The sequence below is a fragment of the Seriola dumerili genome, unplaced genomic scaffold (genome assembly GCF_002260705.1).
Source record: "Seriola dumerili isolate Sdu_G_001 unplaced genomic scaffold, Sdu_1.0 BDQW01000052.1, whole genome shotgun sequence".
Classification (NCBI taxonomy): domain Eukaryota; kingdom Metazoa; phylum Chordata; class Actinopteri; order Carangiformes; family Carangidae; genus Seriola; species Seriola dumerili.
The window spans coordinates 23,061,050-23,088,267 of NW_019174307.1; the positions used below are offsets into that span (position 1 = coordinate 23,061,050).

A 27,218-nucleotide genomic window follows, 5' to 3' on the forward strand; every position below is an offset into this window, starting at 1 on the left:
ATCTTAAACTGAACAGTGAAAGCTTAGCTGCCTCTGCTGTTTCCTATTCCTCCAGGGTGGGAACAATGGTGCGTAGTGTGCACCAGCTGAGGGATGCTTGTTGTTTTTGTGAGTCAGGCTCACTACTCATGTTCACAGATAATACCTAATACTATTTACCACATTACCAGGTCCACACCAAGCTCCAACTGCTGTTTTCAATCACCAAAGAGTCAAAACAGAGCTGTCGGCTTGGGAAACACCAGCTGCCCCTCTTGACTATGATATTTCCCCTCCACCCATGGTCCACTCTTCCTGCTCTCTTCCAATCATTTTAAGATAAACACTCATAATTTCAACATGATTCAGCTGCTCCCTCTCACATAAGCTCTTATCTCTTGCTCCCCCCCCCCCCCCACTTCATCACTGTCTCCATCCCTTGGCTCCCACGCCGATGCTTCTCATTGTGCCAGGGTCAGATGAGTTACCCTGGGAGCGTAAACGTCTCAGTTATTGTCCCTGCCTGCCACACTCAAAGTTACAGCATCTCTATGTGGTCACTCCTGGAAACAAGCAGACAATAGCAGGGAAATGTCATGGCTATTGCTCTGCTCACGTTTTTGAAAGCTAGGTGGTGACTCTGTGGGATGTCTCATTAGTCTTGGCCTCACTCATAAAATCAACAGGATTAAGGACGTCCACCACAACTTCTGTTACCATGACATCAGCAAAAACATGAGTTAACTTCCAACAAGGAGTACTTCCCTTAGGCTGTACATGGAAAGGTTGTGGATGTCTCAACTAATTTGAAAAAAGTGGAAATTATATTCTGATTTAAAAAATATATTCTCATATAGAGTGCATGAAAAGTCTAAACAGTTAATGTAAGAGAAACGCAATTGACAAATGGTTCAAATAGATGGGTAAAAAAAAAAGAATAAGCATTTCAAATATACTTAATGGGTAATAAATCTAGAAACAGCCAACAGTATGACATAAATAGTTCAAGAAGTTAGCCAAATGTAATGTCAAAAATAAACGGTTGACAACAGTTAGCTTAAAGTAATGAAACAATTGAAATCAATAGCTAAAGGATAAATGGATAAGAGGATAAATGGTTGAAATAGAAACTGTACCTATATCAATCATTTATCTATTACATTTTCAACCATCAACCATTAGGTTACAGGTTACTGTAACTTAAAAGTAACAAAACTGTTTAAATAGTTAATTTAAACTAACTAGACCACTGTGTGACCGTTAAAACAGTTAGCTAAAAGTAATGTTTAAATATAGTTTGCTGAAAGCAACAACACTCCTTCAATAGTTAGCTTAATCTAACCGATTAATTGTTAAAACACTTAACTAACGGTAGTGTTTGAATATAGCTAGCTAAAAGTAAGAGATAAACTGTTAAAACTGTTAGCTAAAGGTAATCGATAGATATAGCTGTGTCCCAATGACTAACGTGTGGTCCGTTGTAGACCGCGAAGGCTGAACCGAAATGAGACGGTCTGGTCTACGTAGATTTAACGCTGTGCGTCACCAGCCATACCCGCTGTGGCTACCCGATCTGCGGACCCGCCGTCACCGTTGCGTCGTAATGCTCCAGTCGCCTAGCAACCTCGTCAACGATTTTTTTTTTTCACAAAAACTTGAGGTTTTAAGGCTCTCAGTTTTAACAGTTGTACCATTAGCTATTGAACTGAGCTGAAACACAATACTTACGTTTAAAAATGTAATCCTCAGACTCTCTGTCGGTGTTTGTTTTCATTTCCGGCGCGCAATGAATCTTGGGATAGGTTAGGCAGGAAAAGAAGGACGCATTTTGTCGGTCGTATTTGAGGAAGCCTCCGAAATGGGACAGCCTAGTCGCAGTGTGACGCAATCGGTCTTCAAATGCATGACACAGCTACAGTTAGCTAAAGGCTAAAAGTAATGAATAAATGAAAATAGCTAAAAGCAATTGATAAATTATTTAATGAAAGTAATGGGTGAATTGCTTAAATATATAGATAATGGATAAATAGACAGCTACAGGGGATTACATACATTACTATGTATGGAATGGATAAATGGTTGATTTGTTCAGATCGGCCTCTCCTTATAGTAACAATACAAACTTGACCAAACATTGACACTTTGTGGTGTTAAATTATGGAACCTCCATCCACTTTTTATAGGATTGGTGTTAAATAACGTGGTTTAAAATAAAAAGAACAGTGTGGGAACATGATGGTGTTGTCAATGTGAAATGGTACTTGAACTCATTTGAAAAGCAGTCGGGGTACGTCAGCCTGAAAAAGTTGGGAAACACCATTGCCGTCATAACAGGATGAAGAAATAAGAAACTCATGAAATAGCATAAACAAAGCATTGAACTATAGTAATAGATTTTAAATCCACACAAGGTGCAGGTGGAGGGATTGCGTAATGTAAAATGACTTGAATACTCCCTTCTTTCATAAATCTAGTGGGAAAAAAAAAAACTTTTGGTTTTTCAATTTGTGAAAATATTTTAATGATTGGATTTTCTACTTCATAAACGTTTTGAGTATTACAGTTGGATCATGAGGTTTTTGGACTGCAGGACTGAAACCTCCGCCTAAAAACAAAAAAAAAAATGTAATTTCTGAATTAGCTTTTATGTCAGAAAAACTGTGGAAGTGCCTCATTGCTCTGCATGCTACAGTACAGTAGGTCATCCAGCATGACCTCAGACCCACCTCCATGATTCAGCCCCTCGACTCATTAACGCCTCACCTATTAGTTCATGGTGATGAAAGAAAGAGCAGATGCACCAGGAAGAAAGGAACAAAAAGAAAAAGAAAACAAAGGAGAGGTTCTTCAGGCGGGAGTAAACAAAAGCCTAGTAGGGATGATGTAGCTGGTTTTCCCCTTTCCAGCACAAAGACCAGTACAGTATATCATGGATTCCATGGGCTTGACTCAAACACCCCCCTCCTCTTCCTCCTCCCCCCTCATCCAGTGGACTCTCCCAACAACCCGCCGTTTGTTGCTGTTGGGAGGGAAGTGATGTCAGTGGATCACAAATCGACACAATAGGGGGGGATCCACCAAGCCAGGACCCAGCCTATCTGATGTAAGAGACAGTGTGTGTGTGTGTGTGTGTGTGTGTGTGTGTGTGTGTGTGTGTGTGTGTGTGTGTGTGTGTGTGTGTGTGTGTGTGTCTGCGTGTGTGGCAAAGACATCAGCCCACACCACTGTGGAACAGACTGAGGGGTGGTATGCTATTGGGCTCCTGTCTGTCTCACTGTATTGCTGACTGGTGATTTTCTGCACAATAACTGCTATGCATTGCCTGTTGTACAGACGAGAACGTGTGTGTGTGTGTGTATGTGTGTGTGTGTGTGTGTGTGTGTGTGTGTATACTGTGCTGTACGCCTGCCAGAGCAGATTAAGGAAGGACTCTGATTTCCCTATAAACCGGTGTTGTGTCTGAGTGACGTTCCTGTGGCTTCACTTCTGTGAAGCTGTTGCACTTCTCGATTCTGTGGTCATGTTTTTGTGTGAGTATCATCCTGGACCAAGTTTCATCCTGGCTACTCACTCAGCTGTGGCCAACTAAAGTATCAACTGACGTACTCTAAATAATGGTTAGTATGTGTCACTTAACCACTTGACCAGGGCAAAGCTTTCTCACAATATCCAGGACAAGCAGTGATAACATATCTACTGCTGCTGCCGCTGCCAAGAAGAGGAATAAAGGCTTTTACATGTGATAATAATTATCATTGTGAGCCAATAGGATAATATTTATGACCGGATTAAGAAATCAGTGTTGAATGGAGAGGGCTGTATCATCCTTCCATGACTTTGATAATGGCCCTGCTTACAAAATAGTTAATAGATTAGTCATCATAAATTTGTGTAATATTGGTTTTGTGTATTTTTTTATATCTTCATTTGGATCCTCAGACCATCGGTTCCCAAACTTGTCCGACTCATGGCGGCCCAAATCCGACCCAGTAAAAATACAGAGGCCAAATAATGCTGATATGTTCTCAGAGCACCTTTTATTTTAATGGTAACGATGGAACATTCAGGACTGAGCTGGAAATTTCTCTTTTTTGTTTGAAAGATTAGAGATCACATGTTGATTCACCATCTGTCTTCACTCTGTCCTTTACATTCTTCCTATTGTCATTAATTATATATATGTATATATATATATATATATATATATATATATATATTTTACAATTCCATTTTTTCACCAAAATTGTTCTGTTTTGCAAACGGTTTGTCGACCCACTTGTAATACCTTCGCAGCCCACCAGACTATTTAAAAAAAAACGAGGTCACAGTCTCAAGATCTATAATTACAATTAACACATTTTTCTTTCTTGCACGATACAACTGAAAGCTCTGGAAAAGGCAAGTAAGTGAGCCTTGAGTTGGGACAATTTTGTCAAACCACTTTTTACAAGGTTCATAATGAACTTTTTAACTTTTGCACCAATGTGGGCAAGAAATCGTAAAAGGAAGAGCTTCCACATATGCAGTAAAGATGATTTCTGCTCTTTGCAGCCCCATCACACGGTTTTAAAGCTTTGACTTCGACTCAGTAAACATTTATAAGGAGAAGGATCAGGGCCACACGTGAAAAAAGAGATTAAAGTCAGAATTCTAGCCTAAATTTCTTTTTATTTTCACACGGCCCTAATCCTCTTCCATACATTTAAAATGTACACGCCAAAATGTTTTTGGTTTGTATCCACATCAGTAAGTGAGGGGACTTTCCCAATTTATTTTTACTTTTTCTTCTCTGCTCCTTGCTGGATCCTGAAAACACTGACACCCTGACGGTCCTGATCCAGCTTTTAAAATAAGGCCTCACATGCACTGAAAATATGATGAAGAGAAAATTACGAGAATACAGATCTTCACAATAGAAATGTAGTTGCATTTTAAGTGATGTTCAACATGTCTTCCTGGGCTCTTCTGGCTGTGTGATTAAAACTCTGAGGTGGCGTGAATTCTCACAGTTTCTCACATAGGAATCTCTCTGACTCAGTATAGGATGAAGATTTGTCATGTTGCTCAGGAACAGGAAGCAGAAAATCCCAATCTTGCCATTTTTCTGAATAAGCCTACTTCACGTCAAAGAGAGGAGCTTACACAACACACACACGCACACACACCTCCATGTATCTCCTAATTTGAGGCCTGTTAGAGATGACCTCACCCGGGTTAGCATGTCCTTGTGAGGCTGCTCTGAGAGCCTCTTGTTGACTGTCGGCAGGCTTCCCGCCGCTCTGAAGATCAGAGATGTGCTTGTCAGACACATTCCTCGCCTCCTGTATCACTATACAGCCTGCAATTAGGCATTCCCCCCCCCCCCCACCCCCCCTGCCTTTCTCTTTCTTCTCCTCTCCCCCTCCCTGTCAGACAGACACCTCCATTCATCAGAGAGCTGCATGCTGACAGGTACCAGCCATTGTAGCGAACATTACCTAATTATATATGTATGCCTGTGTGGGGTGGCTTAATCACACAGCAACAATGGCTGTTTTGTGCAGCTGTTTCCAGGCACGACCAAGGACTGCAGCGCTGTTATTGAGACCAGCTTTAGCAGATACACATCCCCTCTGTTTCCTTTGGCACCTGCATCACAGGTGAGAGTGTGGAGGTGGACCTTCCTTTGCTCGGGAGCCAAGCCTTTGATAGGTTTGGACGAGTCTCTATAGTTACCAGCAGGCTGTTATCACTGTTACCATAAGTCAGCGTTCTCCGTGATCTCGGATTTACGAGCATCAAAGTATTTAAGAGACAAATCCTGAAGGGACTTCACTGACAGTAACACTGACTCTGATGTGGTGAGGGTTCTGATCACTGATCAGGTGATTATTATCTTTTGATTAACTGACTGAGCTGTTAGTCGGTCCGTGCATGAGGGATAATTCTTCTGCAGCTGTTCATGTTGTATAATGAAAAATACCAGTTTAAGGGGTATTGCCTAATTTCATTGTCCTACTTATTCTGAGTGTAAATGTATGTTGATGTTTGTGAGCTCGTTCGTTAGCCCATGAAGCCTAAAGGCTGTTAACGCTTTGCATGTGTTATTGTCCCATTAAGTTGTACAATGAAAACTGAACAAGGAAGTCTAGAGCCGGAAACAGAAACAGCTTGTCTTCAAAGTAAAAGTTGCAGCAGCCAATTTAATAAGAGCTAAGCTAAATAAATACACAAACTGTATACATATATTAAAAATATCTATTTAACATGTTGTTAGCATGTAAGTTAATGGTATATATTCAACTGATATCCATCCATCCATTTTCTACCGCTTATCCTCTTCAACTGATATATGCAAGTTTATTAAAACATACATGTTATATGTTTATATATGTATTTCTGATTATAATATCAACATATACTGACAGGCTGTGAGATGGGTTTATATTTATCTGCCTACAATACAAGCATACATACATAAGGTATTTGTATAGGTTATTTCTACATGTCAATATATGGAATCATTCCAATTTCTCGTAGGTTCCATGTGTAATTTATACGTTTCTATTTTATATGTACAAATATTTCATATATAGAAATTCAATATGTAAGTGATATACGTATATATATATATATCATATATATCCCATAAGCAAGTGATATATATATCACTTGCATATGGGTAGTATTGGATTATTAGTGTTGACTCATTTGAACAATAATAATATTAATATTAATTGTTGGGTCTTTTAATCTAAAATGCACCTAATTTATTTCATGTGATCATTTGTTTTGCATATAAAATCTAATCCTGCCGTGTATCAGCAGAAATAACACTATGAACTGAATAGTAGAATATTTTCCTCTGAAATGCAGCAGAGGTTTGATAAAACAGAAACACTCCAGTGAAATACGTCACAATTCTACTTTCTACATTGAGGACAGTTAATCTGCTTGTTTTGTCAAAAATATTCAGTTTTCAAAATGAGAAAAAGCAGCAAATCGTCACATTTTAGAAGCTTCTGTTGATGGTTTCTGCTTGATAATCGACTTGAATGATTAATCAAATAATTGATGATGAATTTTCACCTAAATATTTCGAACACCAATTTTTGGAAACAAAATGTCACATGTGAAACAGAACCAGTCATTTTTTTTTTCTTTTTTTTTTAAATTGAGTTACGGGTAAATTGAATGAGTTTCTGTGTTGGGAAATCAAAAGGCCTCTGACGCCACACCTCTGTGAAGTGAAAGAATAATACTGAACATGACACAAGGACGTGATCATCTCTTCATTAGAAAGAGACAGAAAAAAAAAATAAGAGCACATGAAAAAGCTTTATTATCACACCAAGCTTTGACATAAACAAATTTAGAGTTTCTGACTTCAAGCTTAGAATGTGTAAACTATTCAGCAATGCCACGAAGGAGAACATGTAGTGAACTCACTGTTATATAACTTACATAATTTATTAAATATCTTTATTTGGCAGGATTTTACAAGGAAGCAGGAAAAATACAGAAGTGAGTGAGCGAGTGGAGGGGATGTACATCTCTCTCTCTTTTCTCTTTCTTTCTTTTTGAACTCTCCTGTGTCTCTCAGAGAGAGAGAGAGAGAGAGGCAGAGAGTAACACGGGGAAACAACAGTAGCTAAAAACAGATCGACAGGATCTGCTTCTAAATGCAGGGACACATTCAGCTTTCACAAACACAACGATATAGCGCTATAGATCGTCCCGGGATGCACAGGAATGTAAAGTAGAGTAGGAAAGAAAACAGTAGAGTGAAGTGGGGAGGCTGTGGGTGTGGGTGTGGAAAAAACCAGGGAAAGTCCTACTTGAACGACTAAACATTCACACTGGGAGAGGATGCGTACACTGTGATGCTCTCTCTTAATACATTCCTTTATTGTAAACCAATATATCCGAATTCTCTCACTCCTCAGGTTAATACTTCACTACGTCTCCTCGTATTCTATCATTTCCACAGATATAACTTCAGTATCATTTCTTTCTTTTTTACAAATAGTGGATTTTTTTTTGTTTTTTTGCGATTAATTCATTTTTGCGTGTAAACAAATCATTACAGGACAAACACCTTTAAGATTATATGACCGTTTGGCAGCCTGGAGGTGAAGCAGTAACAGACAAGGCATCTGCACAGGCCTATAGTAGCGTACTGTACGAACCACTGCAGCTCCATTAGTGTAGGCCAATACATTAAGAAGGAGGAGGACGCCGAGCTGTAGGAGTCAATGAGGATTCAGCCATGCAGGTGAGCACCACCAACAACACTTAGGTTATAGTAATAGATGCGAGGCGGTGGCAGTGGCGGGGGGGGTGGGTGGGGGTGGGGGATATTACAGTGTTTCAAGCTCAAGAAGGGAAAAGTCCTGATAGAAATCTGAGACCATCTTCTCATTCCTAGGTCCCTCATTAAAAAACAAAAAAACAAACAAAAACACAATAAATACAAACATCGAAATGCATCCCAATAATCTGTCTTTTTATTTTGGGAGGATGCGTGACTGTGTGTGGGAGGTTGCGGGGTGGGGGTGGGGGGGCAGTTTTGTGTACTCCCATACAGAAATGTAACATATGACATATATGTCACCTATAAGGAGATATATTATTATCACATATATAAATCCTGTGGATATATGAAGATATGAGTTTATAACATATGAAATACCCACAGTAAGTAAATATGTACAAATATCAACAAATCTGATTCATTTTAACATAGAACACGTTTTCTATGTTAAAAATTATGTGTTAACATTAAACATTTAATTTATTTATGCAAGTTTACTAAAACATCACACATGTTAAAATGTTTATAAATGTTTTTCTTATTGATGTCTACACATTGTGGGTTTATAATATCAACGTATACTGACAGGCTGTGGGATGGATATATATTAATGTCACATCCGTCTACAATATAAGCATACATACATAAATGTCTATATTTGTATAGGCTATATATAAGTGTCAATATATGAAATTGTTCCAATTTCTAATAGGTTTCATATAGAACTTTCACATATATGTACATATAAAATAAAAATGTATATTTCATATATGGAAATTCAATATATATGTCCATATATTACATTTGCGTATGGGCTGTGCATGTAACTGCAGGTCTGCAGAGGTTCTGAGGGCAGAGCTGGAAATGCCCCGTTTCTCCTCGGCCAAAAAAACAAACACAAAAACACAAAAACACAAAAACACAAAACAAAAGTGCATCTCAGCAAAGAGCTGTTAGTGCTGTGCGTGTGGACGTATACATGGGAACTGGTGAGTAACTGGTGAGTGTGTGTTGGAGGGGGGGGGAGTTGTGGTATTCAGAGTCCTTCATTCCACGAGGTGACTGTGGAGCGTGGGTGACACGACGTGTGAGTCCAGCGCTGAGCTGTGGACATGCTTTTAATTTGTGGTTTCGGAGGTGCAGCTGGACCGCTGACTAAAAGCTCCTCCATCTGCGTCACTGGATCTTCCCCTGAACACAGACCCGGGGCATCAGACCTCTAGTACTGACTGGAGGGGAGTCACATTATCCTCAGCTAAATTTGGCAACAGTGAGCCAGTATCGAGGCTTCTTTCTTCTTTGAGCAGCATTTCATGTTCGATTAGATACTCTACCTTCAAAAAATATACTTTTCAAATGCCGCCCCAGTAAACATCATCCACTCCACGTATTTTTACTAAGTTTGACAACCATGGAGATTGTTGCTAGGCAAGCAGTGTTACTAATAAAGAGCAGTTTTAGATAAAACAGGGAATACAGGCAACTTCATCGACGCGCGACGACAGCGCAGTGCAATTTACTAAACTAGAGATTTGACAGCTTTAACAGAGTCGAGCCGATCTGTACGTGAGGTCCAGGTCTTCACGGGTCCACAACGATGGACCTGATCCTAAACGGACCTGTGGGAACCCCTGAGCCGAGGCGGACCCGGGCACAGCCAGAGCCGACCAGAGGATCATTACACTCGATCAGAACGACCAACCAAAATGTGCAAATTTGATTAACAGCTGCAGTGGAAAACAGCAGCGATTAAAATCAGAATTATTTCCTAAGAATGAATGTGAAGTCAGAAAAAGTAAAAATAATTTGCTTCTATGTTTCAAAGACACATTTTTATAGATAAATCAAAGTCCTATTTCCACCTGCTGCAGAAATAAGAAAACATTCTGTTGCCAACTGAGCGACAAACGAACAATAACGTTCTACTGCTTTTAATGTGTGTGACACAAATAAAAAAAAAGAAAAAGATGTTTAATATTTAAGCATAACTTTTCCTAAGATCAGCTCGGGTTCAGTTCGGACCAGCACAAGGCTCCAGTGAGCCGTAAAGTTCAGGTCCGTTTAGATCCATGTGGGTGCTGTGGACATATTGACACGTATTGACGAAATCCAGAACCGAGTGGACCCGCGAAGACCTCCGATGTGTGGCAGCAGCGTATTGGTCAAAATGTGAGGAGTCGTTAAACCGGAACGGCTCCAGAGAAACACTTGACTCCAGCAGACTGGGTGGATTAATACAATAGAGGAATACTAGAGGGGAATAACTGTCAGAGGATGATGAGTGTATCTTGGATTCTTTCTGATAATACAAGGGTGTGGTGTGCAGTAGTGTGTGTGTGTGTGTGTGTGTGTGTGTGTGTGTGCACCATTGGTCTCTTAACATGTGAAAACACCAGCACAGAGGTGAGCTGTGGGTGTGTTGACATCATCGGCCCAGCAGCGATGGGGATTCCCTAACAAAAAACACATTCTCTTCCTCTCAACTCACTGTATTTCTGTCTCTGTCTGGAACACATGGGGTGGGTCTCTCTCTCTCTCTCTCTCTCTCCCTCTCTCCTTTTCTTTCTGTAGCTCAAGCACAGCGGCAGCAAGGTGTGAGGGCTTCAGATCAGCGTGTGGGTCGGGCGGGAGAGACGGCTCATTAAAACATTACGTGATAAATGCAGCCGGATAAATAATGAAACTGCGACGACAGAAACAGACGCTTGGAAAGAAAAACAAAATACAACAGAAGAAGTCTGCGTCAATGCAAAAACACACGCCGCTCACATTCATCAGAGTGAGTTGGATCAGCTGATTTCTGTTTTGGCGCCCTCTAGGGGCTGTGGAGTTTTGCAAAGCCCTGTTTGGAACTGAGAGGAGAGGAGGAGAAAAGGAAAGGAAAGGAGAGGAAAGGAGAGGAGACAGGGAGACAAGGAGAGGAGAAAAGGAGAGGAGAGGACCTAGGCGTGCTCCAGGAGCCACTGGAACAGGGGGACACGGTGCGGCTCTCTGCCCGCCTGCAGTGCCTCCTCTCTGGGCTGGGGCGGGCCGTGGTGCGCCTGGCTCTCTTCACAGTAGCGCAGCAGCGTGTGCAGCAGCTCTCCCACCCTCCACCTCCTCTCCCGAAGCCTTTGGACCACGGCTGGGAGCTGAAAACACAAACACTCTTATCATTCACCTCCATCACCTCTCTTATCAGTTACAATCCGGATTTATCAGTGTGGTGCACTGCCAAGAGAGGGATCTGGGTAAATGTTTAAGGGTTTCCCACCAGCTGTTAAAGCTGTATCTTCTAATGGATCAACACTTCAAATAAAAAACAGAGGAAGAGGAAAATATGAAGCTTTAAAATGTTACAACTGGAAGTGTATAAAGACTAGTTAGCAAACCAGAGGAGTATTTACAGTTGGGTCTAAAAGTAATGGGACAAATGGTTGAAATAATTCGCTCAAAGTGATGAATAACTGGTTAAAAGTAATGGACAAGGGTCTGAAGCAAGTGGCTTATAGTAAACAGTTAGCTGGAAGTATTAATAAACTAATAATAAAAGCTAAAAGTATCAGACAAATGGCTGAAAGAGAGTTTAAAGTAATAACTTCAAAGACAACAGCTCAAAGTAATGGAGCTTCTGTCTGCTGCTCCGATCAGCTGGATACAAACACAGACCTGACCAGAACAATCTGAACACCGACAGTTCAACTGTAGGAAAATGATGCAACAATATTGACTTGAATATGATTAATTGATGAATAAGATCCAGTTCAATGGTGTTATTGATGAAGGAGGTTTACTGTCATGACAGCAGCTGCCGTGGAAACCAGGATTCCACTGTACAACATCTCTAACCTTGAACTCTAACGTCAGCAGCCACGAAGCGACCTGAGCCGGTTCAGGAGAGTTTAATAATAAATAAAACACAGTGGGAACCGTCACCTGCTGCAGCTCTCTGTCGGGACTCAGCTGGATCTGGGGAATGTCGGCCATGGAGGCTGCCGCCCACTGCAGGAGGCTCCTGAGCTGAGGGTCGAGGGTCACGTGCTGAGGGCCGCGCCCGAGCTCCCTGATGTCCGAGTTCGCGATGACGAGCGCCGTCCTGGGAGTGAGCAGCTGGGTCCGGTCCACGCAGAGCGTCCCTGCAGCACAGAGACACGTGGGTAACTGATCATTGCGCACCTCCTCTCCTTCAGTAACGTCGCAAAGACGTGGATTCACAGAGAGAAATGTGGAACAGTCCCATGCTGCCTCAGCTCTGTTCTGCTCAGTGCTGGGTTCCCACGCTCCCACAGCAGAACAGGCCCAACGAGGAACCCACCCTCACCACCCCACCCCCCCGTCCCGGTCACTGAGGGCTGCTCTGGTTTGACGCACACACACACACACACACACACACACACATACACACACATACACACACACACACACACACACACACACACACACACAACGCATAATGAGTGACTGTGGAGGGAGTGGAGGGGATGAATGAGCTGAATACGGGGGCGGTAAAATCCCCGGCTGCGACACACAGACAGACGAACACAGCTTATTTCAAATGAAGGAAAACTGTTCTGAATCTCAAAGAGTGGAAAGAGCAAGCCAAGCCCCCCCCCCCCCCCCCCCCCCCCCCCCCCCCGCACCACCACTCCCCTCTGCTGTCCAAACGTGGTTAAAGTTAAAACTATTTTGTGCCACAATCTGCAGTTTTTTTCTGCAGTTTTTATTGAATCATTCAAATTAAAAGGAAGTGAAATGTCCTTACCACTGGACTCCTCTCTGACCTCAGTCTCCTTGTCCTCTGTGTTGTCACTGTCGGATGAGAGACGCCACGTGTTAGAGAGAAAGCTGCATGTTAAGGATCTACAAAATGAAAGCTAGCATGCTAAAGCTAACAGCAGGATATCAGAAGCCGTGAGCGCTTCAATCACAAGAGACCTGAGACACACTGAGGGAGCCGTGCTGCAAACAAAACACTTCAATGTCAGTGTTTTGTTTTTGGGTTTTTCTGTGTTCCAGTAAATTTACTTTCCTGCTTCTGTGTCTTTTGTCAGTTAAGACACAACGACAAAGAAAACATCTCCATCACTGTGAACTTTGATTTTTTCCGAGCTGAAAGTCGAACTCGGTTTCCCCCTTTGTGTCAATTGCGCAAATATTTGCTGTGTGTCGTGCCAACAGGTAAACAGTCATTTCTCCACTTTATAAGATTGTTAATCACAGTGTTGTTGACGCAGCCCACGGCTACAGACACCCAGACTCTGCTGCATATGATATAAAGATATCATTTCCTCTGCAGAGGCAGGACGACTGCAAATATAAAAGCTTCACAGTCACGGACAGAGACGAGCGTTAATGGACGACACTTTCAGTTTTATCTATCACCTATGATAGATAAGATTAATGGCCTGAAGAGTATAAACCCACTGCTGTGCAACACTCACATGTTGCATCTTTACTTGTTTTTAATCGTCATGTTTAGAAGAAAAACTAAACCACAAACCTGAACCTGTGAGAAACCTGCCACCTAATGGCCGACACTGGACCGGCCATTCGTTACTCTGTCAGCAGAGTGGGTTATATAATACATAAAAACACCTATAAATCTATGTTATTTAATAATCACAAATATCTATATGGTGATGGACATAAGAATCCAATAATCCATCTAATGCACTAAAGACATTAGAGCCGTCACAGTGTGAACATTAGAGAGGAAATGTGTCACTGATCCCTGACCAGGTAACAGCACACGGCCAGTGCAGTCCTCTCAGTGTCACTCTACAAATAGTTTTGTTTCTCTTCAGTTACAGTTTTCATCAAAACTAAAGGATTTTAACTGTTCTGCAGGTTTTTAGGCCTTTTCAGAAAATCTGTAGCAGTTTCCCTTCGTTTCAGGAAGCCACCGGTTTGAGCTGATGTCAGACCAGTATCAGCGTCAACATGCATTAACTCTGTACAGATTACCTATTCATCAGTGAATATTTTTGTTTGGATTCACGTACAACGTTGATGGAAAATAAAAGCTCTTTGCATTTAAAAGATTGCTGCTCAGTCGACTCTGAACCGAGATCAGCTGAAACAAGTGGCTGCACGAACAAAACAAAGAAGACGATTCAGTCCCTCCAGAATGTCGAGCCCATACACTTAAAAAGCTTTATGTTATAAATTGATGAGGTTATATTATAAAGATCAGCTCTACCTGTGATTGAGACGGAGCAGAGGAGCGTGATCGCGTCGTGGATTTATTCTCACTTTGAGTTTTAATGAATTATACAAAAAAACTGATGATTTTTATTTTAAAAATCCCATTTAAAAACATTGCAACATGCATCACAATTTTAAAGAAAAGCTGCTGCTAATCAGGTGTTTCAGCTGCAACAAACCCCCCAAAAAAAGCCCACGACATCCTGGAGGGACTGATTTCTAAACGTCTAGCAGGACGGAGAATTAGAATTAGAGCCTGTGAATCTACCCGTGGGTTTATACTGGTAAATAGCATTCATGCAAAGAAGCTGCAAAATATAGTGACACTACAAATGATTCTATGAAGCAACAGAATTACATGCAAGTAAAACAGCAGCATTACATCACAAGCTGACATTAGTGTCAACAAGCATGCCATGTCAAGCCCAGTTATATTTAGAGCTGGAGTGTGGTCATGCAAAAGGGCTGGTGGTTCCCAGTATGAGACAAAGTACAAATCAAAATGTCATTGTAGTAAATCATTTTAATATGATGAGGAAATTCTCTGGTTCCAATTCTGTGCTGAGATTTTCCACTGATGCTTCCTCGCTCACGTTTTTTTTTCAGCTTCAGAGTTAAATTCACTGATTTCTTTGTCTCATTATAGGTGAACCACCCCCCCACCCCCCCCATCCCACCCCGGGGGTCTCTGCGGAGGGCGAGCCGTGTCGTCCGGCTGCTGACCAACCTGTCAGAGGGGGAGAAGGACATGCGCTCCTCACACGCCTCCCCCTCCAGGCCCAGACTGCTCCAGCTACTGCTGTTCCCATTGCTGCTGGAGAGAGAAGGCAGGTAACGCACCGCTGTAACACTGACAGGCAACATGTGATCACATCATGAGAGCTGCGGAAGATCAGGACATAATAAGCAGTTTCATTCCCGTTCGCTGTAATCACCGCATCTGTCACGGAGCTTCCACAAACAGCCGCCGCTCGGATTGACGACAGTTTGTGGCGTTTGGAATAATCCTTTAAATGTCAGGTGAGGCTCAGAACAGAGGAGGATTGTGGGTTTTTCCACCGTGTATCCCACTGAATCATCCCTGATGTTGATGGAGACAATTTGTTGCTAAAGGCCCGAGATGTGAGATCATTACATTCTTGTCTTCACATAATCCACGTTAATCCTGCGGGTTCCACCGGGACAACCGGCTGGCAACAGAAGCACAACACCACTCTCTCTCTCTCTCTCTCTCTCTGTGTAATTAGACAATGATTAGCGTGCTGGCTGGAACCTGCACACCGTGGCGTGCGGCGCTCTCACTCTCACTGACGGGAGGAACATTTGTGTAAAAAAAAAACAAAAAAAAAACCCTCCATTAATCTGCATTACCTCAGCGGCAGCGTTCTCCCACACGCTGACAGCTTGTTCATTTAGTCAATCATCATGTTCAACGTGTCAAGATTTTATTTTTTTTTCCTTTCTTCCGTTATTCAATCTGCTGTGAGGGAATGGCTGCATCAGACTAATGAATTACACATGCTGGACTTTGTTCCTGTAGAAACGGTGCCCTGAAGTGAAGACAGCGCTCAAAGACACACCTTTAGAAAATATTATGATACATTAACTTTGGTCCCGATGGCCAAAGTAGCTGCTAACACACGGTTTTCTTTCAGTATCTTGGGAAAGAATCTCACATGTTGTCAGTTCTGCTTCCATAGAGATAGCAACCTTTGCCAGAAATGTCAACAGCCGAACTCCCAGAGTCCAGAGACTTGAATGCGACCCTGTTACTGAGCGGGCCGGGACTCAGACTCACTCGCTCCCACTCCCTCCCTCCGCAGCGATGGCCAATTCTGTCACAACTACTACTTGCTCCTTGTACCTTGTGGTGTATTTCACAAACTTGGCTGCACTGACAGCTACATAAAACTTTAACAACATATCCGTTACAGGGCTCACATATAATGCAACATTTGCACAAATCAGAGTAAATTGCATTTTGGCAGAGGAGTCCCAAACCATAATGCTGTGCCCTGTGCTGACCTTGGGAAACCTCCAATCTAGACCCGACCACAGGAGGCTCCTGCTACAACGGGTCCAACACCAGCAATGAAGGAGCGTTTCTGTGCCGCTCCGGGTCTGAGGAGACGGGCGGCGCGAATACACACAGCACCAGTGAGAAGCTCATTCTTAAGTCCATGACTACGCAGAAATAAATGTACCGCCTCCAAATGAACATGTACGCATTAATTCAACAGTGCTGCTGCCACTTTCCCACATATTCAACCCACGATTAGGTCGTTTACATTTACAGACGAGATCAAATCCAGAAACACAGACGTGTGGCTGAGAGATTCACATGAGCCACCTGCTGCTGCAAAAACTAAATACAAACAACAACAACAAAAAAAGATGGCTGCAGACTTTCTGGGAAACTAAACTCTTATTGCTGCTAGAAAATTCAAACGCTCTCAAAAACGGTGGAGCAGATAACCACATGGGCGCAAAAGCTCTATGTGAGCCGCCGGGTCGACTCCCGACCAGCTGGACTCTTTGCTGCATGTCAGTCCCCTTCTCTCTTTCCTGTCAACTAATGAAGTCGTAAAACAAACCGGAGCTTGAATGCTGCTCCTGCTGATGTTGACTGTCTCCAATTAAAGTGCAAAGAGCTAAAAATAACAATCATCTAATGTCGTGTATGTTTACTAAAATAATGATTCATGCTTTTGAAATACTGAAAAGATGCTGTGCATGAAATCAGATACAGAATATATTGAATCAGGATTATTAAAATACTGCGATAGTGTAATAACAAGTGTAATAACGAACACATTAGAGCAAAATGTGATGAACAACAATGTCTGACACCAGGTGAGGCAGCAGCTGGGTGCTCTGCAGGTAACTGGGTGGCTGGTGAGCTGGTGGTTGTACCTGTCACTGAGGTGGAGGAAGCTGCTGTTGTCGTCGAGGTGCTCGTCCTCAAAGCTCAGGTTAGACCAGCTGCCGAGACTGTCGTCTCCCACACTCAGCTGCTGAGACACGGTGGACTCAGTGGCTTCCCTCCCTGGAGAGCTGAACACACGGACACACAGAGGGAGAGGGGTTATCCACCGATTTACATTTACAAAGTCATGATGATAATTCTCTCTGTGCGGTAAAATGCTGAAGAACAAAGCTGTTAAATGCTTCAGAGTGTGTGTGTGTGTGTGTGTGTGTGTGTGTGTGTGTGTGTACCTGACGTTGGCCGCCTGGCAGACGTTGGACAGCGCCGACGTCATGATCTCAGCGGTCAGACTCTCGGCGTAGCTGGTGCCATCGTGACCGATGCCGCTGTCGGCGTTGAGGCTGGTGTTGCTCAGCTCGCGTTTAGCCGTCTCCATCGCCATGGAGACCATCTCCTCCGCGAACGCCGCCCTGTGGTCCAGGTCGATGTGGATCTTCGGGATGTCCAGGCCGGGGAGCCGCTCCGTCCTCGCCTGACAGTCCGCCCCCCTCTTCCTCCTCTGTATTACAGACTGGCGGTGCCGGCTGTGTTTGGTGCAGTACGGACACTCCTGGACCTGACAGTACCGGCACGTCCTCTCCCCCAGAGCTTGGCCCGCCGCCGGCCCCTCGGACAGCCGCTGGGCGTGAGAGTGTCTGTCATGGCCTTGGGTCCTCTGATGCTCCCGGGACGAATGTCCGACCGAAGCCAGGCTCATCTTCAAAGTGTCGTCAACTATTTTCCCGGCGTAATGCTCGATGACCTGCATCACCCTGCTGCTGTAGCCTCCGTCATACAGGCTGCCTGTGCTGTGGTAATGCCTGCTCTTCCCCTCCTTGGACAACAGGGGGCAGGAGAAGGAGTTCCTGATGAGACTCTCCGCCATGTCCTCCAGTTTGGATTTCTTATAAAGGCAGGAGTCAGTGAGAGACTTGGGCAGTCGCACAGAGGAAAGATGCAGCTTGCGTGTGACATCGCAGGTGATGTTGTACGCTAAAGACTCTGCGAAGTTGACCAGGTCCATGTACTCCCTCTGACTCTGCTCCTCAGAGTCCCTGCAGCAGCACTGAGCGTCCTCGCCCGAGGGACACACCCCCGACTCCGCTCTGTCCTTGGGAGACGAGGCCTCGCTGCCTGACGCTCTCCACTCGTCCGGCAGTGACTTGGAGGAGTGGAGGCGGGCGCTGGAGGATCTCTGTTTGATCTTACGACCGGCGTGAGCCAAGCCCTGTTTTATGGAGCGGTAGGCCAAACGGCTGGCGTACTGATCCAGGACCAGCTCCCTGCTCCCTCCCTCCTTTTTCAGCACCCTGATCAGGTAGCCAGCATATTCGTCCGTCACGCTCTCACAGCTGGGATACTCGGAGGACAGGCCGGAGCTGGAGCTGGAGACGGTGCTCGAGGTGGAGGCGGGAGAGCGGAACACGGAGGCTATCAGGTCGTTGGACCACTGCTCGGCCAGCCGCCCCACCCTCCAGTCTCTGCTCTGGTCTGTGCTGGGTTGGGGCTGGTGCTGGTGGTGCTGGTGGTGGTGTCGGAGGTGATGCAAACATTCAGAGTTAGATCTGTCCAGGCTGCGTCTCCTGAGAGCTCTGTGGTACGGACACTGCTGTCCGGAGCTCACCATCCTCTTCACATCGTTGATCACCTCCCCCGCCACCTCGCCGGCGTACACCCACAAGGTGTTGAGCGTCTGCTCCGAGAACTGAGCCACGCTGTCTCTCCTCCTCTCGCCGCCTTTTCTCCCCTCTCCCCCTTCCTCCTCCTCCTCCTCCTCCTCCTCCGCCACTCCCAGGGTGTCCATCTCTGTCGCCATGGAGACAATGTGACAAGCCAGCCGCTCGGCGTAGTGGAGAGCTTCTTTGTTGGACATTCTGCGAGCGGACACGTGGTGCAGTTCATGCCGGCCTCCCGCCGTCTCTGAACATCTGTTAGCTCCTCCCTCCTCCGCCAGTTCTTCCTCCTCTTCTTCCTCGTTGCTGTCGGCCTCCTCGGAGAGAGACCTCATCAGCTTGAGCATGAACTCAGCCTTGTCGGCCTCAGGGGTGACGTCTTTCGGGCCCGGGCCAGGCTCGGGCTGATAGTGAGGCGTGGGGGGGGGGGTGGCAGGGGAGAACTCCTTGGCCAACTTGCTCTTCAGCTTCTTGGAGAACTGTTTTATCTGCTTCTCCTTGGACACCTCACTGGGCTGCTGAGGGGTGGACGGAGGAGTGCCGGGAGTCCCGCCGGATTTTTGCCCGGAGCTCGGACTCGAGTCATCGGCGGGAACAGATATCCTCCTCTGCCCGCCCACCTCGGCGCCCGGCACGTCCAGCGTCTGCATGGTTACCGGATGTGTTTCCACCACACCTCTGGTCCTTGGATCTAAGTCACAGCTGGCTCTCCTCTGGCTTTGAGAGTCCGCGTGAAAGGAAATGTGAGGAACGCCGGGGTCTGTTGTTGTTTGCTCGACGTGGAGCACCTTCCTCACAAACCCAGAGTCTCTGCAGTCGTATCTGAAACACTCCCTGCCAGCTCCCTGCTTCGACGGCGAGTCTGGAGCCTCATAGTTCGCCGTCTCCTGCTTGGAACAAGACCCCCTTCTGCTTCCGACTGTCTTTGTAAAGAAGTCGGCGCAGTCGCCGAAACTCTTCTTCATCTTAGAGGCTGTTATTAGCTCGCAGGCCTCGGTTACTATCATATCCACCATGTTGCCGGAGAAGTTTTGGAATGGGGACTTTCCTTGGGAGGGAGCTCCTCCAGGTGTGGGGGTCTGAGTGCCGTGACTGTACAGGTGAGTTTGTGTAGATGTGGTGGCGTCAGGGGAGGATACAGGCACTCGTTTGGGGCTGGACTGCGGGGTATCTGATGAACAGGTCTCCTCAGGATCCTGGAGGTGGGAGAGGGCTTGACCCGCCTGGGGCACAGGAATACAGCTGGCCATGCCCGACACGGTGAACAGGGCTTTCTTCACGGTGCAGGATGCGTCCTCTCCTGAGGGTCCCGGAGGCGCCGCTGCGGCCGAGCTGGAGCTCAACACCTGCTGGTTGGCGAAGGTGCTGCAGGTGCGAGTGCTGCTGTTCTCTGAGCTGACGTAGCAGATGTTGTCCAGAGACACGCTGATCGCCGCTTGGCTGGTGAAGGCGACGTCGGCCTGAGACAGCTCTATGAAGGCCTCCTGGATAACAGACTCAGACAGGTCTGAAGCATAGGAGGAAACCACCTCCTCCTCCTCCTCATCCTCTTGCTTGTTGCCAAAGGACCAATCACTGGGGGTGAGAGGCGTCGAGGGGTGGGAGAACTGGCACACCTCCATGATGCCTTCAAACACGAGCTCTTCGGCCAGATCGGCAGCGAAACGTGTCACCGTGCTGTGGAAAATCTGCTTTTTCACCGTCAGGAACTCCTTCAGCGCTCCGGACACAGCCTCTCCCACCAGGAAACCAGCTAATCCATTGATCGCTCGCTCCTTCAGCACGTAGGCGTGGCGCATGCCGATCTCATGGAAGGCCATCTGAAACACAGACGAGGTGAGTCTCGCAGCTAAGTGGCACAAGGTGGTGGTGCAGGAGGAAACGCCTTTTTGGAGGTCTCGCAGGGCGCTGCCCAGGCTCATCTCCACCAGGTCGGTGGCGAACCTCTGGATGCCGTCCTTCAGAGACTGGGACTTCTTCTGCAGCTTGTCCACCGTCACTGTCTCCTGTATCTCTGAGAGCTTCATCAGGTAACCCGAGGGGTTCGTGAACTCCTTGTGGCAGACGCAGCTGAGGTTCTTGTTGTCGCTGATGTCCACGGCAGACTGGTAGCCGCACACGGAGCCCAGGATCTCTTTGGACAGACTGCTGGCAAAGTCTGAGTAGGTCTTATACAGAGAGCAGAGATCCTGGGGTTTACGCAGCTCTGAGCCGTCCTGCTCGTCCTCCTCTGTCTTCCAAAAGTATTCCAGAGGTCCACTAGAGTCCACCAGAGGGCTGAAGGCTGAGGAGCTCACAGGACTGAAGAGCGGGCCGCCGTTCTCCTCAGAGGGGGTCTGCACCGGCCGAGGGGAGTCAGGCACCTCAGAGTGAAGTGAGTAGGGAGAGCCTGGCTTCAGGGGAGTGGGTTTTTTCACATTGGCTGGGAGAACGGGCTGGTCGAAGCGGTGAGGATTCATCCCCTTGGTTGAGCAGCCCCTAGAGACGTATTTGGATGCTGAGCCCCTGCCGCTGGACTCAGCCGACTTCTTCTGGGTGGTTGTGGCACTGATGGTGTCCAGAGGCAGTGCCAGAGTGCAGCTCTCGGAGCTCAGCTCCTCCAGGTCATCAAACTGGTCAAAACTGTCAAAGAATTCACTGACTTCAGAGTCTGAGTCTTCCACTCGCTCTCTGGGCCCCCCCGGCACCTGAGGGATGTCCAGCTTGGCCAGCAGACTCTTCTGGTAGCCCACCTCGTCCAGGAAAATAATCGGACTGGGGCTTGAGCAGTCCGACTCTTCCGATTCACTGACATGGATTAACGGCGAGGGGAGTCGAGCTCCGGGGCTGCAGTAAGTCCACTGGGATTCTACAGCTGACGACCTCTGCACTGTGACCGACACGTCTGGACCCGACCTGTGTTTGGCCGAACACTTCTTCGAGGACGAGCTGATGATGACGCGAGAGCCGGACAGTTCTTTCCTTCTCTTGTGGGCCGGGACCGTCTGTGATGCCACGTCGCGCTTTTTAAAATGACGATAGGAAGCAGCAGCTGTGGAGAAACGACGGGAAAAAAACTGGTTAAAAACAACACAAACAAAAGTAAAACATTACCCAACGTTAAAGAGAAGCTGAGGGAACACAAAACCCTGGTGCCTTAGTTAAATAAAATGTAGAGGAGGAAGTGGATCTCAGCTAGAAAAGAACTGACTAGTGCCATCTAGCTGTGAACTGCTAAACTGATTTAAATTCCTGCCACTTTTTAATTAATTATGCATCTGTTATGATGGTATAAAAACAACACAGGGGGTTTTAAAATTGAGGTCTCCATTTTTGATTTTCCATTAGTATCTATATTCAGCTGATGAGACCACAAGATGCTGCACACAAGAGACCAGCAGCAACTAAATACCACCCAGCATCAGCTGTTCAACCTACAGGGATTGTCTCCTGCGTCATCCTCCTCCAGATGCTCCAGGGCCGTGACGAAGTCGTCCTCGATCGACGAGACCGACTGGTTGGTGTCGTCCTCCTCCGGCTGGCTGGGCTCAGCTGTGCCCCTCTGAAGCGCCTGGAGCTCCAGAGCGTAGCGGACACCTGCCATGTAGCAGCCCAGCAGGCCCAGCAAAGACGCCACGCTGGCCTGAGGGTAGACGCTAGCGCCGGGATTATGCCTCAGCACACACACAGCCTTCAACCAACACTGGGGGCGGAGGGAAAACAGCACAGTCAGAAATAAAGAGGAAAAGAAAACAAAATTCACATGGGATTTTTTCATCCTAATCTCACAGGAAGGAGGGGGGGGGCAGGAAGTGTACTGTTATGTCTGTGCTCTGATTGCGAGATGATATGTTACATGTGCAGAACATAAAATCACTGAGTCCATGTCTACGGCGTGATGCAGAGAGGTGGGAGGTCCAACTGCCTGAGCCGGGCGACATAACCACAGAGCGAGAACCCAAACACTGCACATGGGATCAGGAAGGACAGGGCCGCAACCGTGGGCTGGAAAAACAACATCTGTCTGTCCCCACCTGCATTTCTTCAACAGCGTGAGAAAGACTCGGTGCGTGTGTTTATGTGCAGGGACAGTGGGAAACTATTCAATGAAAGTTATTTTGTTTTACTAATGATTACCGCTGTAAATAATCTTGTTTTGAGAGTTTTAAAAAAATGTTTTTTTAAGGACACAGCAGCTTGTCGGGATAAATACAGCTACAGGCAGAGAAAAGCTTCAGTACTTCCCCCTTACTCTCTCCCCTCACTTCCCTGCCTTCATCTCACTTCTGCTTTATTCAGCACGCTAACTAAGGCCTGTCGCCTACCTGAGGCCCGGCGTCTCTGTGCTCTGCCGGCCTGCGGGAGTCTTTGAGCAGCAGAACCTCATCGTTCTTGAGGCCGTGGACGTGAAGCGACCTGAGGAGCTCGCACAGCCCGGCAGGCAGAGAGGTCAGAGCCTGGGGAAGAAGAAGAGGGAGAAAAACATCAGTCTGGAGGTTAAACCTAGACCTAACAAAGTACTCAGTGAAAGATTATTTAATCTCTTAACGCCTAAACCTCCAGGAGTCCTTGAGAGGGTTCCCAGCAAAAAGGGGGAATCGTTTATTTTCAAAAACTGTGAAGAGAAACATCGGCTGCTCATGATTACTCCGTAGTAAATCTCCAAGTAGATGCAAGGTGCTCTTGAAGTTAAAATGTGAGTGTAGACAAAATGAAGGTCTTACTTTAGCTGTAGATATAGTTAAAAAGCCTTTATTGTGTTAGTGCATTTCAAAGTAAAATATGTAAGGAATGATCAGGGCGTGGTTGGAGAGAGAAGTAAGTGTCGTGGTTCCTTATATTTACAGATCTCACAGGCATATTATATAATACATTACAAATAAACCAGAAGATATAAGTTACCGTCGTGATTATAATCAATAAAAATGAGAAATAAAGGGAGGGAGGCGGTTTAAATCTATTTCCACATGAAGACCTGGATACACCAAAGCATCAAATTAAAAAATCCGATTAGTGTCTCTCTGAAGTCATTTATTGAGACGATCGCCTCCTCTGATTGGCTGCTCCACAAACTCAATACCCTCCACTTTAGAGGGCTGTCGTTGCTGCGGTGACTAATATAAAAGTGGCGTGCCGTGGAGTGATCGCCATTATTAGTTTTCAGAGCGTATTTATGTTCTGCTACTCTTTCTCTCCAAGGACAGGTGAAGTGTTTTATTTTTATGTGTCTCTCGTCTTTAAATTTGCAGTTTCCTTCTGTTGCGTGACGTTGGAGCAGTGGTTACAAGTGGTTTTCATACACCCCAACAATTTATTTTCACTACAGTTCCATCCATACGTCATGATACATACATGATGACAGAAAGTATGAATATTTTTGTTCAAAGGTTTCAAACACTTTCTGGAATAAAACCTCTACAAGCAAAACTGTTGTGACAGGAGGGGTGTGTGATGGAATTTGTTTAATTAAGGGTTCTTGATGTGAAAGAATTTGAGAACAACCGCTCTGAAAGACACTGCTGAGCCCAGACATTATGACCACCTCTGTCTAATATGCTGTTGATCCTTAGTGTGCCAAGGAAACAGCTCCAAGCCGCCCCAGCGTGGACTCTGCAGGACCTCTGAAGGTGCCCTCTGGTATCTGGCACCCGGACGTTAGCAGCAGCAGCAGAAGGTGCAAAGTGAAACTGCCTGTGGATCAGATTTGTTCCTCCCCCACACCCGTCACCAGTTTGTGATTCGTCCCTCCTCTGATATATTTATATCACAAACCTTCACTTCCACTCTTGTTATAAAATAATCGACCCAATTTCCTGCATCTGTGAGTGGTTATAATGTTACGGCTCATCCATTATCACCATATAAGGAACTTAAACTCTACAGACAGGACATTCTTACCTGTTGGGTGACGTCTTCCCCTTCACACTGACCAGGCAGACACACAAAATGAATCTGAAAGAACACAGTCGCCTCAGTCTCAGCATTAATGTGTCTTATGCTTGAATACGGCTGAGTGTTGCATATGTTCTCGCTGCTGTTAGTCGTGTGACGAACCTCTGTCAGTCTTGTGGCGTCTCTGGTCGGCAGCTCTAGGCCAACGCCGCACAGCTCCTTTTTGTTCCTGAAGAGGCTCTTCACACACTGCGCCCCGCCGTCACGCACAGTCTGCAAACACACATGCGGTTTTTATACGTCCAACAGATCTAATAAGAAACCAGTGTGTGCGATTGCAGCATGCATGAAAGATCAAGTATTTAGAGCATCCTCTTTGATGTAGCTACATGCTTTTACACATGACTTTAATATAGATCTTGGATAATATTGGATATTCACACTGACATTCAAAAACACATCCATTTCTACTGAGAGCACATCTCACCACATTAGAAACTGCAGTAAACGTCGAGCAACTACAGACCACAAGCGCACAAAACACACATTTACAGAACAGTACTGCATTATCACACTCAATACAAACTGTCCAACACACGCAAGACAAGATCTGTTGCATTTTAACACAACAACAACATTGCAAGTGGGAGATAAGAGATAAGAGGAGAAAGATAAATCTGATTTGAGTTTGTCCTGTTCAAATGCTTTTTAATATCAGGTGAAAATGTCCTAAAAATCCAAAGTCAGAGATGTAATCACTGGAGAGAAGGGTTTAAAACCTGCATTCACAGACACAGCACACTTCAAAATAAAAGCTCCCAGCAGACAGACCTCTTTCCGGACCGAGGCCCGGGACCTTACTGGGACTCCTCTAATTCGGGCACAGGCATCCATAGCAACAGAGAGCTGCAGGGTGGGGGGGTGGGGGGGAGGCTGGCTGTCTGGCTGCTCACCTGTAAACAGAGAGAGACATGAAGAGGAAGTTTAGAGAATAAAGGTCAAACTGCTGAAACGAAGAGACGAGAAATTCTCTCAGTCCTAAATCTGATCCTGTTTTCTCTCTGGTTCCCTCAACAATCCTCAGCAAGTAAAAAGAAGACAGGATTGTTCAGTGTGAGGTCTCTACTGCTCTTAAATGCTACCCAGCTGTCTCACCCCTCAGCCACAAGAGCACCACATGACAGTATCAGTGCTATTAGTAAACAAAGAGATGGCACACTATATTTCTATCCGCTGCTGCTGCTGCACACATACATACTAAAACAGGAAGCAAGACGTAATGGTTTACATGCAACAAAACCTGGGCCGTCCCGTGATTTACTGATCCGACAGGTACCGATTTCACCGCAGGAGGAAACACAGTTAACGTTTTCATTTGTGCTCTAAAGTTTTCATCAAAACCGTGTGAAAATAACATGAATCAAGCTCTTAGAGTCGGCCTAGACTTGTCCTGCTGGTGAGGATAAGCTATGGTAGGCCGCGTAGCTTTGATATCCTTTTAAAAGGCAGGCCTGCGTCAAAGATCAAACAGCAAGGCAAGAGAGCAAGGGTGTGTGCTCTGAGCAGGGGAAACACACTCGGTAAGCAGCATGAGAGAGCGGGTAAAGGAGGCAAAATATTTACAGTGTACAAGAAGGAAAAGTTTCCCAAGAAATCCAAGCCTCCCCTTTGAGGTACAGTCCAAAGCAGCTAGTGGAGTCTAGACACAGGCGGGCGGTCCCTATTGATCAGCCCGTCCTGCATCCTGAGAACCAGAGGGGCAGAGCACATGCCACCGGCTTCCTGCGGTGTTCCAGAACCTCCAGGCTTCTCACGGGTGCGTTGGTGGGCTGCACAAAAAAAAAAACCCAACAAAAAAACAACACAGCCAGCCAGCGCTGCCTAACCTCAACCATGCAGTGCATCCCAATGCACTCACAAGGGGAAAGCAGGCACAATGACGTCTATTATGACTGTGCCTATCTGAAACAGAGATGAACATAAAGCAGTTTGGCAGATCTCCCTTTTTTTATTGTTTCATGTTCAGTTCAAAGCTCCAGTGTTTAGTTTATGCCTACATCACCACCATATGCAACTAATGTGGTCAATGCCATATGTATTTAGTAAAAGAAAAACTACAATTAAATCTAATTAAGTTTAGACTTAAACAAATCCTCAAGGGCTGATTCATGCAACTAATTACCACTGTAAATGCAATGGAGAAAAAGGGGATTCTAGAGGGCGTGATTATCCAGCAAAACAATGCGTCGAGGCC

At 45.6% G+C, this 27,218-nt stretch overlaps 1 protein-coding gene across 2 annotated transcripts; it reads right to left on the bottom strand.

The window, feature by feature from the left end:
- Positions 1–10,806: 10,806 nt before the first annotated feature.
- Positions 10,807–25,858, bottom strand: akap11 (A-kinase anchoring protein 11). Of its 2 annotated transcripts, none has more exons than XM_022740971.1 (11): positions 25,796–25,858; positions 25,127–25,237; positions 24,971–25,024; positions 23,398–23,529; positions 22,511–22,775; positions 17,672–22,124; positions 17,369–17,509; positions 15,183–15,266; positions 13,014–13,060; positions 12,188–12,387; positions 10,807–11,403 (listed from the first exon to the last, which is right to left on the bottom strand). In XM_022740971.1, exons 1-11 carry the CDS (start codon positions 25,856–25,858, stop codon positions 11,215–11,217), a joined length of 5,739 nt encoding a protein of 1,912 aa, XP_022596692.1. In that variant the 3' UTR covers positions 10,807–11,214. The 2 variants fall into 2 exon arrangements, with proteins under 2 accessions (XP_022596692.1, XP_022596691.1); XM_022740970.1 differs by having other exon boundaries at positions 15,183–15,269.
- Between the last annotated feature and the right edge of the window lie 1,360 nt (positions 25,859–27,218).